General features: G+C 43.4%; 1 protein-coding gene across 1 annotated transcript in view; it reads left to right on the forward strand.

The window, feature by feature from the left end:
* Positions 1 to 19004, forward strand: part of GUCY2F (guanylate cyclase 2F, retinal) — a 47382-nt gene that overhangs the window by 18010 nt on the left and 10368 nt on the right. Inside the window, exons 9-17 of the mRNA XM_009996743.1 lie at positions 385 to 541; positions 2128 to 2277; positions 5102 to 5250; positions 6313 to 6476; positions 7432 to 7624; positions 7739 to 7913; positions 12600 to 12698; positions 14194 to 14288; positions 15299 to 15384. Of these exons, the coding sequence (XP_009995045.1) occupies positions 385 to 541; positions 2128 to 2277; positions 5102 to 5250; positions 6313 to 6476; positions 7432 to 7624; positions 7739 to 7913; positions 12600 to 12698; positions 14194 to 14288; positions 15299 to 15384 (1268 nt within the window). The remainder of the gene's footprint in view (positions 1 to 384; positions 542 to 2127; positions 2278 to 5101; positions 5251 to 6312; positions 6477 to 7431; positions 7625 to 7738; positions 7914 to 12599; positions 12699 to 14193; positions 14289 to 15298; positions 15385 to 19004) is intronic.

Raw genomic sequence — 19004 nt, forward strand, 5'->3', positions numbered from 1 at the left:
GTCCTCTCTGAGGGAGCTGGGTAAGGGCATCCAGCTCTTCCCTTGACCTCACTATGGTGTACCACTCGTGTCCACTTTCTTAACCTTGTCTTAAAGTACAAATTCTGAGTGCAATGGGTTCTATGGCTACAAAAGGAGGCATCTGGCTGACCCTAAAGCTACCAGTCCTTTCCAGTTTTACTTTAGGGTGCAAAGAGCCCAATTCTTGCTCCTGATCCATTGATGAACTTTTCCCATCCTTTCTTGGGCTGATCAGCACCACATTTGACACAGATAGTGATGTGCTTGATGCCATCCAAGGTGACAGTTTGGCTTGGACTCTCTGAATGCTGGCAGATAACGTAATTCTTCAGGAATAGTTGCAATCTTTTCTGTGTTTCATAGGGAATTAAGTATTTGCACCACCGAGATCTTGCCCATGGACGTCTCAAGTCTCGTAACTGTGTCGTGGATGGTCGGTTTGTGCTGAAGATCACTGACTATGGCTATAATGAGCTCTTAGAAGCACAGAAATGTCCATATGTTCAGCCACCCCCAGAAGGTAGGTGCCATCATAAAATATTTTTTTGGAAGTATTTGTCCATTGCTTTAGAAAGTTCTTGTCCTAATGCAATTGCAGATCAGTGGCCACACAAGGATATACGTGCTCAATCTCACGATGTCATAGACTCATAGAATTGCTAGGCTTGGAAGGGACCTTAAAGATCATCTAGTTCCAACCCCCATGCCAGGGATGGGGCAGCCACAGCTTCCCTGGGAAACCTGTTCCAGTGTCTCACCATCCTCATAGTGAAGAATTTCCCCTTAATGTCTCATCTAAATTTCCCCTCTTACAGTTTTAAACCATTATCCCTTGTCCTCTTGCCACATGCCCTAGCAAAAAGTCCCTCCCCAGCCTTCTTTTATGTCCCCTTCAGATATCTATTTACCTGTATAAAATGTATTGCTACAAGAAAGGATAAGCAATTTTTTTTCAGATTTCCTGAAAGTGAATAGCAGGGTGTGATAGTGAGGAAAAAAGTTTTATTGTGAGCAGTGACAGAACTTATGTTTGTAGGATTTGGAAAAGTATTTAAGTGTCCCTGAAATCTGATAAATACTGAGTTTTTGTGAGGAGTGGAATTGACTTCACACACTATATTTGAAGTTTTAGATTAACCCAAATACAAAGAGCCTTTTTTTTTTGTAAAACTAATTCATTTGAAACACCTACAGGTCTCTTTGAAACAGATGCTTTGCATATCAGTCACCAAAGGCTGTCCCACCACTTAGGGACAACATCTCATGGGACCAGATTTGGAGACTTTGACAGGATTTCCTTCACTTAGACATTGCCTTGGGGTCCCTCTGACATCCCACTTGATTCTTGGAACCTGTCTTCAAGTAGCGTGTAGTGATTTGATCACTCTTGTCACAGGATTTGGATCGTACACAATTCCAGTGTCTAGATGAGACAGTTGCCAAAGGACTTTCTTCTCCTCCCTTACAAAACTTCCATATATTGCAGTAGCTGAAACATCCTTTTTTCCCATTACTCAGAATTCAGTTACTAGGGTGACAATGTCCCAGTGTGAAGAAGGTTCATTTCTTGATGAGAATGGGTATTTTTTATAACTGTGTCTTTCATTACTTGAACTATGGGATTATTCAGACTGCTTCAAACTGCTGTTATGGAAACAACTTCCACCTAAGAAGAACTGCAGAAAATATTTCATTAACTGTTGCTTTGTAAAACAGCGACAACAATAACATGAAATCCAGACTTCAGTGCCAACATTTTGTCTGTGTGATCTTTTCAAACAGAAAAAGTTGTTAGACACTTTGGCAGGGGTGAGAAGAATTCTGATGTTGAAGTTCAGGGCTGGTGTTATAGGGTATGAATTTTTGATGTAACAACATTTTTTTTAAAGGTTTTGGAAACCTTTAGGTAATTGAAATCCTTTTTTTTGACAGGATTGAAATTTAATGTTTCTAGGACTTCACAAGAAATAAAAGGCTTGATCCAGTAAATAATGAATTGTGTTCCAACTTTTCTCCTGATGATTGAAATGAAGGGTTGGTTTAAGCACTTCATTTGCAATAGTCTGAGCTCAAGTGTAAGAAACTTCATGGTCTTGAATTTTGTAGAGTTGCTCTGGACGGCTCCCGAGTTGCTGAGGGACCCGGACATGTGCAGAAAAGGCACCTTCAAAGGGGACATTTACAGCTTTGCAATCATCCTACAAGAAGTGGTTGTTCGAGGTCCACCATACTGCATGTCAGAATGTTCAGCTGAAGGTAGGCAAGAATGCAGAGTGCTCATAAAAGGCCTGGCCAAGGCCCTGGAGTAAAACATGAGTATGGAAACAATGTCCCAATCCCATGACCTTTTTCAATGACAAAAAGTTGTTTTCAACAACATGTCCATAGTAAACAACAAAATGAGTAGTTCTGATCTCAGCCTCATTACACCACTCATCACAGCTATCAGTGGGGTTGGGACTCTGGTTCTCCCCCCAAAGATCATACAATCATAGAATGGTTTGGGCTGAAAGGGACCTAAAAGATCATCGAGTTCCAAAGCCCCTGCCATGAACAGGGACACTTCCCACTAGACCAGGTTGCTCCAAGCCCCATCCAACCTGCCCTTGAACACTTTCAGGCGTGGAGCTTCCACAGCTTCTCTGGGCAGCCTGTTCCAGTGTCTCACCACCCTCACACTTAAGAAATTCCTCCTGATCTCTAACCTAAATCTCTCCTCTTTCAGTTTAAAACCATTACCCCTTGTCCTATTGCTACAAGCCCTTGTAAAATGTCCCTCCCCAGCTTTCCTGTAGGCCCCCTTCAGGCACTGGATGCCTCAGAGCTGGCTGGCAGTCAGGCCATTGCAGCATCTCCAGTTCCTCTCCAAACTTTGATCTTTTTGTCACAGTGTGGAGTGAAATCTGGTGGCAGAATTTCTCATAGCTTGTAAACTCCTTTGCTTCCCACTCATCAGCCCTTTATGTATGTCATGGGAGTTGAGTTTTTTTTGAGCTGGACCTCTCACTAGCATCCTATTTTGTCCATCTGCTCATCCATTTTCCTTAATTACTTCCCCACTTAAAGAGGTTCTTTCTTCAGCAGAGATCAAAGTGATACATCATGAACATCATAAGGGAATAGTGTGGCCAGCAGGACAAGGCAGGTGGCTTTACCCCTGCACTTGACACTGGTAAAGAGGAAGAGCTGGAGGAGCTGAGATTGTTTAGCCCAGAGAAAAGGAGGCTGAGGGGAGACCTTATTGCTCTCTACAATTCGAAAGGAGGTTGTAAAGAGGTGGGGATTGGTCTGTTCAATGAAGTTACAAGTGATAGGAGAGGAGATAAATGGTCTCAAGTTGTGTCAGGGGGAATTTAGATTGGTTGTTAGGAAGTATTTTTTCACTGAAAGGGTTATGAGGCATTGGAACAGGTTGCTCAGAGCAGAGGTGGAGGTATTTAAAAGTTGTATAGGTGTAGAACTTAGGGAAATGGTTTAGTTAAGAACTTGTCAGTGTTGGTTGATGGTTGAACTCGGTGACCTTTAAGATCTTTTCCAACCAAATTAATTCTGTGATTCTGTTACCCCACTGACATATATAAGGTGGCTTGTATGGGAAATAAAAAATAGGTGAACTCCTTAGGTACTGCTCCTGGTGCAATTCTCTAGTTCAGACTGTGTTGTGCATGCATTGGAAGAGCAAACACTGCAGGCAGGGCCAGGTCACAAGCACTTGAATGAGGAGGGAGTCATTGCAATAAAAAGAAAAAAAAAGCTGTTTTCAGTGAAAACCTGTTTTCAAAGCATTATAAACTGGACAGTCACCAAGTGGGGTATGGCTGTTCAGTATCTGCCAGTTCAGTGTCTGAAAAAATGGGGCCCTGACCTTGCTGCTCCCCAAACCTGCTGCAACAATGCAGTGACAAGAATGACTACGATGGAACCTGCTCTAACTAGCAGATGTCTCCTCAACCTAATCCCCTTGGGGAACCTCCAGCAAATGTTGCACATAGTGCATTCCACTTTCCTGACCTGGTAACATGATGAATCTGTACTCACTGCTTCCTAATCCTGAAGGAGCCTTCGCTTGTGGCCTGGACTTTTAAACTGTCTTGGGGAGGCACTTCCCCTTGGCTGCCCCTCGAAATATTTGGGCCAGGTGCTTTGTTTAGTTCATTTGGTGGAGACTGGTGGGATGAGCCAAAGAACCTTAAAGTAAACTGTCAACACTAACAAGCTTTGGGGACTCACAGTAACAGATGTGGAAAGGCATGGCTCCTGCCAGAAAGAGGGTGGTTTTCACTACATTTGACCCCTCTGCACCACACTAAACGGAACCTCCAAATACAATCACTTTGGAGTTTTCTAAAGCAGGAACATATAGTTCTACCTTATGAAAAAAACCCCACTTTTCCTCCAGGATGTTCTTACTAAGAAACACCTGAAGTGAAGTTTGGGGTTGGGTTCAGACCTCACACTCCTCCTGTCAATGAAACCTGCTGCTCCTTTGCTGTTGGACTGTTCCATCTAAAAATTACAGATTCAAGGACTGACTTGTCAGGGTTTGAAAGCCCAAAGCCAGGTCCTTATTAGGCTGATTTCTCCTCTGGGTAGTAAGTCACTTCCCAGATGTTCTTTTGAACCCAAACTGTCCCTCTTGAAATACTTTCCACTGTCTCCATTCCCAGCATCCTCCTACATACTGATTCCCAGTTAAGGAAACATGAGAGGTTGGTATCCTTTCTGTCTGGCTTGACCACAACCCTAATGTGATCTTGATCACAGATCCTAACAGAGACAGTCAGAGGCAATTTCATTAAACACATCCATCTGTCACTCAACCTGCCCCCATCAAGCCGCTTCAGTGCTCACAACCTGGGACAAGAAGACAGTTGAGTCTCTTGTCTTTTAAATCCTCCAAAAGACTCCTGGCAGAAGTGACCAAAACCCCTCAGGTTCATTTGACAGAGCCACTGGGTGGTGAGGAATAATGGTAATGGCTGAAGGAGCGAGCAAGGGACGAGTAAGAAGATCCGCGTCCTTTGAACCCAGCAACACCACCCGTCTCACCATCTGTTTCTCACTTTTCTCTTTGTCACAGAAATTATAAAGAAAGTGAAGAAGCCTCCTCCCCTGTGCCGCCCAAACGTAGCCCCTGAGATGGCCCCCCTGGAGTGCATCCAGGTAATGAAGCAATGCTGGGGTGAAGCCCCTGAACGACGTCCAACCTTTGAGGAGGTATTTCTTAAGGTCGGTGAATAGAGCAGCAGGTGCAATCCTGTGTTTGTACTTGGCAGGAAAGTGCTTTTGTTTCTTTAAGTGAGCCCTCAAATAATGGCTGAAGAAGTTCCAGAGCTCTAGTCTTGCCTTCACTATTGTGCTATTTTACTATTCTTGGTGTCTAGATATTTGGTTTTCTGGCCTGTCCTGGGGCTTCTCCTGAACTTGGGCTGCCATGGCATCACCACGTGGGCAGCAAAGCAGGCTGGACATGGGTTTGGTGCCTGATGGTCTCACTAAGATCAAAGATCCCTACATTAAGACAACACCTTCAGTTCAATACCTTGTTTGATCTTCTGAAGTATTGAAAAGGTGATTAATTTGAAAGAAATTTCACCGAAGACTGTTAAACACAAAGGTGAAACTTTTGATATAAGAGGTCTTTGAACTGCAGATTGGTGGAGACTGAGAGTATATCCCAAAGAAATATGGGTGTATCTGAGCCCTGTTTGAACAGTTTTCCAAACATCTCTTACTGGCCAGTCTCATGGACAGATACTTGCAACATAAACCCCATGTCTGGACCAGCAGTATTGTCCCTATGTTCTTAAAAGTATCTAAATCAATATCCATAATTTTTACTTTTCAGTTCTATGAAATTGTGATTAATTTTATACCCATTTGACTCCACTGTTGAGCCTAAAGCAGCATCTGAAGCCACAGAGTTTCCAAATGGTCCAGAGGTTCAGCTTCAGTTCAAGAGGAGAGAGCACAAATCCAGAGATGAATAAATTCTTTGCTGTGAGGGTGGTGAGACCCTGGCCCAGGTTGCCCAGGGAAGCTGTGGCTGCCCCATCCCTGGAAATGTTGAAGGGCAGGTTGGATGGGGCTTGAAGCAACCTGGTCTAGTAGATGTCCCTGCCCAAGGCAGGGGAGTTGTAAGTAAATGATCTTTAAGATCCCTTCCAACCCAAACCATGCTATGATTCTGCCATTCTATAAATACACATTTGCTTCTTGTTTCTTTCCAAACTTAGAGTGCTACAATGGTTTAATGAGATGGGGAAATAACTCTGCAGTTTGATTTTCCAGTTCAAAACCATCAACAAAGGGAAAAAAACCAACATCATTGACTCCATGCTCAGGATGCTTGAGCAATATTCAAGCAACCTGGAAGATTTAATCAGGGAGCGGACTGAAGAGCTAGAGGTTGAAAAACAGAAGACAGACAAACTATTGTCACAAATGCTTCCTCCGTAAGTACTAGTGCTATAAATAACAAAAAAACCCCACTGGTTGGTACTTCTTAGCTAGACTGGTCAAAAGAGTTTCACAGAACTCAGTGAGTTTGAAGAGCTGACTTCCAATTTGGATCCGACGTGGATCAAAAGCTGGACATGAGCACCATGTGCAGTTGCAGCCCAGAAGGCAAATTCCATCCTGGGCTGTATCAAAGAAGTGTGGCCAGCAAATTGAAAGAGATGATTCTGCCTCTCTGCTCTGCCCTGGTGAGACCTCCCCTGTGTCCAGCTCTGGTGCCCCCAGCACAAGAAAGATGTGGAGCTGTTGGAACGTGTCCAGAGAAGGGCCAGGAAAATGATGTGAGGGCTGGAGCAGCTCTGTGGTGAGGACAGGCTGAGGGAGCTGGGGCTGTTCAGTCTGAAGAAGAGAAGGCTCCGGGAGGACCTCATAGAGGCCTTCCAGTACTTGAGGAAGCCTACAGGAAAGCTGGGGAAGGACTTTTTACGGGGGCTTGCAGTAAGAGGACAAGGGGTAATGGCTTTAAGCTGAAAGAAGAGAGATTTAGGTTAGAGATCAGGTGTTAGTTCCTCAGTGTAAGGGTGGTGAGACACTGGAACAGGCTGCCCAGAGACGTTGTGGGGGCTCCATCCCTGGCAGTGTTGAAGGGCAGGTTGGATGGGGCTTGGAGCAGCCTGGGCTGGTGGGAGGTGTCCCTGCCCATGCAGGGAGACTGGAACTAGATGATTTTTAAGGTCCTTTCCAACTCCAAAAATTCTGTGATTCTCTGATTTTGGCAAGCACCTCCCAATGAAAGTAAGAAACTTTCAGCAACGCTGTGTTACAGCCATATAGCTCCTTCTATTTATTGGAAGTTCTTTTGAGCACAGCAGGATAATTGTTTCTGAGCTCCTGGGCATGCCTTCCTACAAGGGCTGTGCCCTGTTGTCTTTGCTTATGTTATTATTTCAGATCAGTGGCAGAAGCCCTCAAGACTGGTGGTACTGTGGAGCCTGAGTATTTTGACCTGGTGACCATCTACTTCAGTGACATCGTGGGCTTCACAACCATTTCAGCCCTCAGTGAACCCATTGAAGTAGTTGACCTTCTGAACGACCTCTACACACTGTTTGATGCTGTTCTTGGAAATCATGATGTTTACAAGGTGAGGAGTACCTGGGCATGAGAATCAAGCTGTGCCTAGGTCAAGCACTCCCATAGTTTCATTCTACTGCTCTTTCCCATCTTTTCAATGTATTTCTTTATTTATTGATGCCAGGTGGAGACAATTGGTGATGCCTACATGGTTGCCTCAGGGCTCCCAAAACGAAATGGAAACAAGCATGCAGCTGAGATAGCCAACATGTCCCTGGACATCCTCAGCTCAGTGGGAACATTCAGAATGAGACACATGCCAGACATCCCCCTCAGGATACGGATCGGGCTGCACACAGGTAGACAATTGTACTACACATCAAAGAACTCCTTCTTTGCCTGACTTCTCTCTCCCTGCCCCAAAACAAGTGCCCTTAGAAGATGCTTTAAAATCTTCCATGGCAACAAGGACATTCAAATAGAAATAAAAACCCCAAGGAGGAAAATCTCTCAGTATCATTTAGGGGAGAAATTATGTTTTCTGTCAAAGTCAGGAACTCAGTCTGAAATGTTAGTCACAAGGGGTTTGTTCTCAGGGTAGCTCTTTGATGTGCCATAGGGTACTCACTGGTGTGATTATGGAGACATCCTTGTAACTCTGTTCTGAAGTGAAAAAGCACAGAAAAACAGATAAAGTGAAAGAGTGGAAAAGGTTGGGAAGATTCATTGCAGGTAGACCAGAAGAATATGGGATACAGCTATAGAATAAAAATATGTTATAAGGAAAGCAAATCATCTCCACTAGAGAAGATATCATCTATTCAATGAACAGAAAAGTGGCTTGTTTAAAAAGAAAATAAGTTGGGTTTTTTGTGTTTGTTTTTTTTTGTTGTTGTTGTTTGGGGGTTTTTTATATGCAAGGTGCAATTAAGCAGCAGAATAGAACAAAACAACACATACAGTAGGATTGCAGTCATCATGTAACCAAAAGTATGACTGGGATTTCAAACAGAGAAAAAACTCATCTGCTGTTATCACAGAATCAATGTTTTTGTAAGAGATAAGAACCTTCACAATTTTAGACCATAGTCATCCATGACTAAATTGTCATCTGCTGTTATCACAGAATCAATGTAAGAGATAAGAACCTTCATAATTTTAGACCATAGTCATCCATGACTAAATTTTTTCCCAGCTACTTGTCACCAGACTTCTTGCATCTTCCTCTATAGCACTGGCTACTGCCCACTATGGGAAGCTGAATTTTGAATAAAGTTGTCCAGGAGTCTGACCCAATATTACAGGATTTTTTAATCTTTCTGCCTATCTAGTAGTGTCTATATTTTTGCATCCTTGACATGCAAGTGCTTTACAGAAGTCAATATCCTGGTCCATGTCGTATATACACAGAAAAACAAGAGCAGAGAAAAAGAAGAATCTCACCCAGAATAATCCAAGAACAGAACTGTGACTTGAGCAGAGCTAACATCAATATTTCATATATCCTAGACCGTACAAGCTCCTCTTTTGGGGTTGTCTTTGTCTCCCTGTTGTTTTCTTTGCAGTTCAGGGGTCTTGGCTGGCCCTTCACAGAAATTTAAAGTGTTAAGGAATGATTGCAGGAGCACTGTGGGTTTTGTACTCTGGCAGAAACAAGATGTGACTATGATCCCAGCTTGTCTTGCCCGGAGCAGGAGTTTCAGGAGAACCAGCAGAGCATTTCCAATGTGGAAAGAGGGGAATTCAGTGTACAACCTCTGCTTCTGCCTGTTGACAGCAGTTCTACAACATGTCTTCCATGCATCCAGCCAGAAATCTGTCCCTAGGTGATGTGCATGGGGGGGTAGTTACATTTTTTTCTTGTTTTTAAGAACCCTGAGTATGTGGAAAGCACGTACTAGGAGCTGTTGTGTAGGGTGTGAGTGAAAGAGTGGGAGGAATTAATGTTTTCTTTCTAAAGAATCAGAAGCCAGGTCTTGTTTTGCGCAGATCTGGCAGTGTCATACTGTCATGGGAGCAGAGGGAAATGCATGTTCCAAGCAAACCAGCTCTCCAAGCTGACAGCAGAGTTTGATTAACCCTAGACCCCATCTCTCCTGAGGAAAGAAGCATGAAGAGGGAATCACCAGCATCCTGAAAGCACGGAGGAAGCTCCTGGGGCAGAGAAGGGCTTGGCTAACACTTGAACTGTCCTGGGAAAGATGGAGAATGGGTGTGACCACCAATTTTGTGGGTCAACTGCTTTCTGGAAACTGGTGCCAAGAAGATCTCATTATACCCTCTCTGAAAAAGCAGTAAAAGTCACTTGGGCATGGGCTGCCCTTGTCTTTCCAGCCCCAGTGTGAAGGTGTAGCTCTGGGAATTTTTGCTGGCCCATGGTCTGATTGTGGCAATGCACAGGCAAGGTGAGGAGGGTGAGAAGAACAGTGTTTGGCCTGAAGTTTCTCCCCTGATTTAAATGCACTCTGGAGTCTTGTCTCTCCTCTCTATCCAGAAAAATTCAGCTGACCCTTCTGTTTCCATGCCAGCCACGTCTGGGCTGGAGCAGGACATCCAGGGAGAGCAGTGGGGGAAAGACAAGCTTTTCCACGGGGGCTGAAGAGGATCTGTTTATCAGTCAGACTCTTTGGCAGGCAGCCCCACACTTCCATGGAGCTTCTTAACCTCCTTAGCACCACTGATGGTTGTCTCAGAGCCTTAGCCAGCGTGGCTCAGTGACTGACCCTGCAAGTCCTGGCAAAACACCATTTCAAAACAAACCAGCAAACCTTTAGAATTAAACAACTCGGCCATAATGTTCTCATCACAAGGTCTCTGGTTTCCTCTGCAGCTTGTTGCTGTGGGAGATTCATCACTGGAAGTTTTTGTCAGCCCTTTCCTGAGGCTGTCTAGACAAGGAGGAACACACACAGACAGCAAAGGCAGCAAGTGAATTAACTCTTGGATGCTTTCACCATGGAGAAGACCTTTGGCCACCCACTGTAGGGGTGGTTTGGAACTAATAACTTTCTGTAAGAGGAGGACAGGCTTCAAAGCAGAGCTCCAAAAGTACAGTACCTCACCTTAAAAATCTTGCCTATTCTAGGTTGTAGGCTTTGCAGAAGTGATTAGGTGACCCTGCTGACTGAGTAGGAAACATAATTTTAGGCATCCATGTGGAGGTGTTGCCAGGAAAGTTAGGGAGCCTGTATCCATTTGTGGTCACTGGAGATCTGGTGGACACATAAGTAGACCCTTTTTAAAGCACATTCCTCATTAGTGTGGACAGAATAAGGACTATTTAGGGAAGTGTTAAAACCTTAATTAAAACAAATCCCATAACATCAACATGCCTTTACATTTGTGCTATAGAGATGCCTATAGACTGAACCCTGAAAGAACTTCCTGTAGTGGATGCAGCTCATCTCCTGAAGAGCTTGAGCAAAATGACTGAGCTCTCATAAGGATAGGAATTAAATTAGAGGAGATTCTGAGGGTCAGTATCTTATCCAAGGTTGCATGGCACATTGAAAGTAAGAAAAAAAGAACCATTAGTCAGGTTTTCCTGATCTCCAGCAGCCCCTACATACTGTGTTTGTTTCATACATACTGTTTAAGTCCTTGTAATGTTTTTTATATGAACCATTCTACCTCTCTCTGTTTTTTTTAATCTTTAAGCAAGCAATGCTTTGTTAGGTGTGAATGAAAACCTCTTACCTCTCAGCATCCTCCATAAATTAAATTAAAATCCCATTAATTTGACTCTGCAGCAACAACTTTTCAGAGGTCACAGCACGAATTCTTGCAAAGTTCTCCTTAGTTTTCAGCTACAGGGTTTCATTGTCCTCAAGATGTATCTGAAAAGTCTATGAAAAAGCAGTTTTTGAAAATAAGAATAAAATCACAGTGACATTACACTGCCCTTAACCAAGTAACTGATCAAGTCTAAATTAGGTGGTGATATTACTGTTATTATCATTATTGTTAGTACATTTTAACCTTCACATGTTCATAGTATGGAAAGCCTTACCTATAGAATAATTTCTTATCCTATGGATGATGTTCTACGTTTACATCTCCTGCAACCTTGCATAGGAAAAAAAAACATTCTATGATGCTATGATTTCCTAGATGTCAGTTCTGTTAAATCTTAATCCAGAAGGATCATGACACTGAAGTGACAGGCAGAACCTGGAAAGGCATGTGACATCAATGCATCCAGTGCAAACTATAGAGAAAAAGGCCTGTCCTTTCCCTTCAGGAAGCCCCACACCTCCTTACATTGCTGACACCATTCTCTTTTTCTCCTCTTTTTTTTTCTTTTTTGTTCCATTTATTTTGCAAGCCTGAGCTTTTAAATTCTGGGTGATGGAATTTAGCTCCTCATCCTTCAGGGCTCAGTCCAAGAAAAATTAGCTAACCAAGCACCCCAAGTTGCAGTTTTCTGTGCTGTTTGGCCCTCACACATTTTATCTCTGTGTGTGTTTGTGGGGGATTGTTCTTCTGGATCCTGCATCTCTCCCTCAGAGCTTGGCACGGGTTTTTCAGGAGCTAATTTGGAAGGCACGTGGATCTCATCTGAAGAATGAGAGAGAGGAAAAATAAACAGGTTTTGGCTAGACAGGCCTCTCCAAGGAAGGGACATGGGGTGGTCCAGGGGCCTGCCAGCATCTCTGGATGTTCAAGGCTGATTTTCAGTCCTGTCTCACTGGGACACGGGGCATGTCAGAGGATCTGAACTTTAGCATCCTCAGATGGAAAAGGAGGCCTTTTAAAAATGAGATTGCAATAGTCCTTGACCTTCCCTGAACTCTGGACAAATTTCTTCCAGATGATGGTGAGCTGAGGTCCTACCACACAAGACCTCTGCCAAACCTAAACCACCAATTGTGCAACCTAGAGCAAGGCTTGATTTTTTGCTTGCTTGTAGCAAGCACCGAAGCCAGAGAGATCTTAAAAAACAACGCCTTCCCAAGCTGCTTTGGATTATCAGAGGGGGAGATTTGTTTGCCAGTGGGACCCTTAATTTGTGCAGTACTGGGTTATACAGATGACGTGTCTTTCAGGGCCTTGTGTGGCAGGTGTGGTGGGTCTCACCATGCCCCGGTACTGCCTCTTTGGAGACACGGTGAACACGGCATCACGGATGGAGTCCACGGGCCTGCGTGAGTATTTGAGAGAGTATCTGGGATATTCTGGGAGCAGAGAGGTGATCCCTGTGCCCAGCACTGGTGAGGCTGCACCTCGAGCCCTGTGTCCAGTTCTGGGCCCCTCACTACCAGAGGATGTCGAGTTGCTGGAGCAGGTCCGGAGGAGCTACCAAGGTGGTGAAAGGACATTTGAACAGGCTGCCCAGGGAGGTGGTGGAGTCACCATCCCTGGATGTGTTGAAGGGTGGTTTGGATGTGGTGTTGGTGGATGTGGTTTAGGGGAGAACTTTGTAGAGTAGGGATGATGGTTGGACTGGGTGATCTCAAGGGGCTTTTCCAACCTGAATGGTTCTGTGATTCTATGATAGCAATATTATTTGTTAATAGAAATTTATCTAGATACACAGTATCATAGAATCATAAATTCATAGAATCCTAGAATGTCAGGTTGGAAGGATCATCTTGATCCTAGAAAGGTCCAACCTTTCTAGTTATTACTCTAGTTGATAGGAGGTGGCTCAGCAGCCTGTCAAGCTGAGACTTAAAACTGTCCAATGTGAGGGAATCCACCACTTGCCTTGGGAGACTGTTCCAATGTTGGACTGTCCTCAGGGTGAAAAATGTACCTCTTGTGTCCAGTAATAGGAAGATTATAGGTTAATATCTCAGGAAATGTAGCTCAAAGCTGTATGGTCTTCTGCATATTTGAACCAATGTTCCTCTTTCTGATTATTCTGAAAAAAAACCAACAACAAAGCAACAAAGCCAAACTTGGTTCACCTCCCATCCTTCAAGGGGGAAGGGAATGTAGTTGGCACATTTGAAACAAAAGCTCAACAAAAACAACAACAAAGAAAACTATTGGGAGAAAAATGTTTTAGAAACATTTCCTGCTTTGTTGACATCCTACAGAACAATAAAAAAAATCATGTGAGTTCCAGCAATGACTGTAAATCAAACTGAGGGAGATGGGAATTTGATAATGATCTCTGCCTTTGCCCTTTTTGTTCAGAAAGTGGCAGTCCTGGATGGAATTAGTTACTAAAAAACCCAGATGGATCTAGATGCACAGTCACATTCTCATTTTGTTCCTTTGCAAACTTTGTTTGTCTGCTCTTCATCCCAACTTCCAAATGACATTGGGCCTCTGGAGCAGAACAGTTGGTTAGTTTTCTTCTCTCTCTTGCTGCCTAGTGACAATAGAGAAAAATGGCATTTTGGAATCCAGTTGCCAACGTTGCTGAAAAAACACTCAAATTCCACACTGAGCATGTTAGGTACCCACCAGGAAGTCCCCAGTGGGGATGTCCTCTCACCCTGTGCTCATCACAGCCCTGTCTGGAAGGATCCACCCATCAACACCACACTCTAGGTAGAGAACCACCCCAAACCTTCACCAGCTACACAACCTGCATGCTTTGGAGCACTTTTCCTTGCCTGTAGGTAGCAGTGTGGAATTCCCAGGGTGTGTGCAAAGGAGTGATCCAGCTGTTTTGCTTTCCATTCCCAGCTTACAGGATTCATGTCAGCCAAAGCACAGTGGATACACTTCAGAGTCTAAATGAAGGCTATGAAATCATTCCTAGGGGGAAAACTGAACTGAAGGTAAGAAGGGCTGTGTGAAATGCTTCACAAGGGAACCTTCTTGCTTAAGGAATTTTCATATGAAGCTTTTGTTTGGCCTTCATCCACCACTTTTCTGTTGGATCCTTCCCAAATTGTCCCTGCCCACTGTTTCAGTACATGGGGTAGCTCTTCACAGGCCATGGGACATGTGTGTGCTGAATATAGGTACTTATTTAGGAGTCTATTGAGTTCACCATTGGTAGAAGCTGCTACTTTTCAGTGTCCAAACAAGACAACACTAAGTATTTCAAAATATCACTTCCCCCCTTATGTAGTCAAAAGGCAGAAGTATGAGGTGTTCTGGCCTTAAGCACCTACAGTAAGAGGTCTGAGTGTGGCCCCAGGTCCCTCAGCAATCTGTCATGACAAGTGGAATCATCTCACCTAAGATCCTATGTCTGCAAGTGGAGATTCGAGGTAAAATCTTCAGGTTTATTCAATGGAAGGAAACCTTTACACAGTGAAGATAAATTGGTACTTTAGGAAATTATTAACCTGGTTTGCTGTTGGTAGCCAGTTTATTTGAAGATGAATGTCACCCTAGAAGTGTCTGTTTTCTTCCCCTACTTCAGTCAAGGGTGATTGACTCTGATGTAGATGCCTACATTTCATCAGATGCATCTCACCTTCAAAGCTAAATTACCAGTGGTGGGAGAGGAAATTTTAATTATGCTGCTCAGCCCAGTTGTAAAATTTCTCAATTAATGTCACGTAAGATGGTTAGAGATCCTGTAGTTTCTCATCTGAGCTCTGTAGTTTCAATGACCCAGATCAATGAGGGTCATTTGTAGATGACAGTTTGAACAAGGGCTCTTCTTGTAAAATAGTGGAATTCAAATCATCCCTGATTTGAAGAAGAGCCCAAGATTTCCAACCATACCCTGTCTCTGAATATATACAGAGCCCTCAGAAACCCAGAAAGAGAATTAGCTCTGAGCAGAGGGTGGTCAGAAAGCTGCTCTTTATCTGGATTTTTGTTTTTACTTTAGGGTAAAGGAGTAGAAGACACCTATTGGCTGGTGGGGAAAAAAGGCTTTCTGAAGCCATTACCTAAACCTCCTGAAATAAAGCCTGGGTAAGTGCAACTTTATCACTGTTCAATAGAGTCATTAAAAGGTCCTTGTTAGAGTTCACAGCCTGAAGAGATGCATTTCCATAGTACCTGTTTGCAAAGTCTTCCTTGCAATAATACAATATAATCTTCCTTAGGTGACTTACAGTTTCAGGCATCCTAATGGGACTCAGAAGTGATGCTGTTTCTGCAACTCCTCTCCTTCATCACAGTTCCCAAGAAGTGGCATGGAAACTTGCTGCTTCTCCCCACACAGTCCCTTGGAGATGGAGCACCAGGGAGCTCCCTCCTGAATCTCCTTCCTACCCTGTGTGCTTGTAGGAGATGCACAGGTAGGGACACTTTCAGGTTTCTGGTGCCATCAGTGCATGGGTGACACTCATTTTCTCTTTCCATCAGAATCCTCCAGAAAAGACCAGCCCCATTCATCACACAAACATGTTTCTTCCCTATAGAAGAACATTCAGGCAGAACAATGAGGAGACTTTGTGTTGTAAAAATATGGCAGAGTTATGTAATTAAAGACTTAATGACGTTGCCTCCAAAAACGTGTTGGTGAGAAAAGATGGAGAACTTGAAATTCTTTAAGCCATTTTGTAGCTTTGCAACTCCTGACTTTGCAAACAAGAGTGTTCCCAGTTTGGGTGTCACATGCCTGGAAAGGATGTTGTGGTCAGGACATAAAAACCAGAAGTGGGATTTGTTTGACAAGAACAGTGTAGTCACCCACATTGAAGCTTTGAGTCCCTTTATAGTCAACAAAGAGAAACTCATGCTCAGAAAGATGATTGGACTGGTCTGCTTGGACATCTGTATTAGGAGATGATTTGTCCTTGCAGGATTCCTGTTTTATTGACTATAAAGAGGTCTGACAGTGATTAGCTGAGAGAGAGATGCCTGACAGCAAACAGAGTCTGTTTTTTATTCTCACTCTGACTTCCCCTGAGCAATCGTGTTCCAAGTTTTGCCTCATTTCCTCTTAGTAAAATGGAGAGGCTTTTATCTCCCTTGTGGTGTAATGGTTGACTACTTGGGCAGTTGCATCCAGGGCAGTCCATGTGCTCTGAGCCCTCACAGAGCTCCTAACTTTTGAGTTTTTTTCACTTCAGTCAGGGTATCAACAATTTTGAGAGACAATTCTTCTTAGGCTTGGAGGCATTTTATGGTTAATAATTGGTGGAAATGAACTGTTGAGTGATGTATGTTGATACCAAGGATTACTCATAGGAAATAAGAAACTTGGAGGAACTTGGCCAGATTAGGAAGGTGGGTTGGCCTCTCATGCAACCCAACAAGCACTGGGACTTCTACCTTGAGAGCAGGTTCTTCTCATCCTAGTTTTACCATCTAAAAGCCATGTGTTAGGCCCCCATTGACTGGTGAGGTCCTTTCCACAATCTTCAAAAAGCCTGTCCTCTGGTCAAATGTGCCCAAGTCAGACATTTACAGGACAGAGCTGTTTCTAAACATGGGTTGTAAATAACAGAACACATATCTGGTTCAGAGGGATGATAAGAAGAGGCAAAAATGTTTCCCTCATACCTGGGATCAGGGGATCCTGAGCATCCTTGTGTAACCTCAGAAGGATCCACCAGTAGCACTCCAGAGAGGGAGGTGATCTGCTCTTGCCCCAAGACCCTGATGTTCACTTTTCTTTCACAGTTTTTCTGTCCCCCTAGATCTCCAGACAGCAATTGAACAAATATGAAAGTAATCAGAGGAAAGAGCAAAGTTCTATGAAACTGAATCTGTCCAAGTGAAGGGTCAAAGTGAAAGTCCCCATAGGACTCAAATAGCTGAAAGAAGTAGCTGGATGTTCAAGCAAAGAAAATATTTGGAGAGCTGCCTTGTGCACAGGCTGGGCTAAAACCAGACAACTATCAGACACGGCCTCCTATTTTTCCAGCCTGATCTTGATGGTTCAGTTTTATGCCAGTTTATGAGAGGTTATATTTTTTTTCCTTGGTTATGTCTATATTCTGGCCAATATGGTGGTTTCAAGACACTGCTGGATGCATTTCTGCAAGGATTTCCTCATCTGTAGGCTTTTGTGCTGAGGAGTGAGGTGCTGAACCAACTCCTCTTCTACTCATTCATCATTCTGTCCTGAAGCAACCCATCATCTATTTAGGTCTTCCCCTTTCATGAGGTCTTAGACAATCCAGTCCCTCACATCTGGTGGGACCAGTGGGCAGCAGCAGATTTTCCCTTCCTGTTCAGAAGAGCAAGGGACACATTCCTCATCACTTCATTCCTTGTAGCTCACCAAAGTTGGTGACCTCCTCTGAGAGGTGTGCTGGAGACTTCCAGTCCAGAGATTGACTTGCTGTCTGAGCTCTTGTCTTAGGCCACCACAGGGAATTACACTCATTAAGTCTTAAACAACAAGGAAAGGTGATTTGCTTCAAGGAGGTTTCAGCTTCCATGTTTCTTAGAATCATATAACTGTTTTGGTTGGAAAAGAGCTTAGATATCATCAAGTCCAACCATTCTTACTGCCATGACAAGTCACAGCCCTTGATATATGGAATATTTCAGGCCTTCACTACAGTGGTTTGTGGAAAAGACAACAGATAACATTTAAAAAAGTACTAACTTCCTATTATTTTCCATGATGTAAAACCCATCAGCCAATGAAAACTGTAGCATAGTCTTTGGCAAGAAGATTTCTTGACATGTGATGGCAATTTTCCAGCTCAGGGAAACAATCATGAGCTGATCTATGATCAAGTAGCTCTCAGAGCTGTTCACAGATGCCTAGGGGCAAATGAAGCTTCATTATCCTACTGTGCTTGCAGTACTCTGGGCACCCTAGACCTGGAAAATGGTCCTTGACCTTACAAAGGTGAATTTATATGCAGGTTAGAAACCAAACTTCATCAAACTTCAAAAGTAGAACATTAGATTATGTGGTTGGGTTAATATTAATGGTCCTGTAAAATATTATAGTAACAATCTCTTCTTGCATTGCTGAGAGAATATAGCTGATTGTCTAGTAATAAACCTCAAGCCACCACCAAATGACTAACAAAGGAACCATTGTTGCACCTACACTATTTGAATTTAATTGTTACACATCAACCTCTCTGTTTAATCCCAGTTACAGACTTAATGGAGGCATAAGTTGGAACATTCTTATTGATTTCCATTGTCTGCTCTGGGCTTTCATCCATGTACAGTGACAGAATCACAGAATCACAGAATGTCAGGGGTTGGAAGGGACCTGGAAAGATCATCCAGCCCAACCCCCCTGCCAGAGCAGGGTCACACAGAGCACATCACACAGGAACAGCCTGTTCCAATGCTCTGTCACTCTTGACAGTTGCTCAGTTGTGCAAGGACATCCAGATAAATGTACTTTACTCTTAAACCCAGGGGCTGGGGGTGACACAGCTCACACAGGATATGGAGCATTTTAATTAAAAAGAAAGGTAGTTCAATTAAAAGACCTAATGTGCTCCTTACTAGCACTGCTTTCTTCCAAGCATAAAATCAAGTGAACTGAAAGGCTATTCTTAAAATTAACCTTATATCAAGCTGATCAGGGTCTGTATATCTGTTTTCTGAAGCAAAAACCTTACTGAAAATCAAGTAAGAAACTTCTACCCATGTTTTTTTTCTGG

Source organism: Chaetura pelagica, unplaced genomic scaffold, assembly GCF_000747805.2.
Source record: "Chaetura pelagica isolate M959 unplaced genomic scaffold, ChaPel_1.0 scaffold570, whole genome shotgun sequence".
NCBI classification, from domain to species: domain Eukaryota; kingdom Metazoa; phylum Chordata; class Aves; order Apodiformes; family Apodidae; genus Chaetura; species Chaetura pelagica.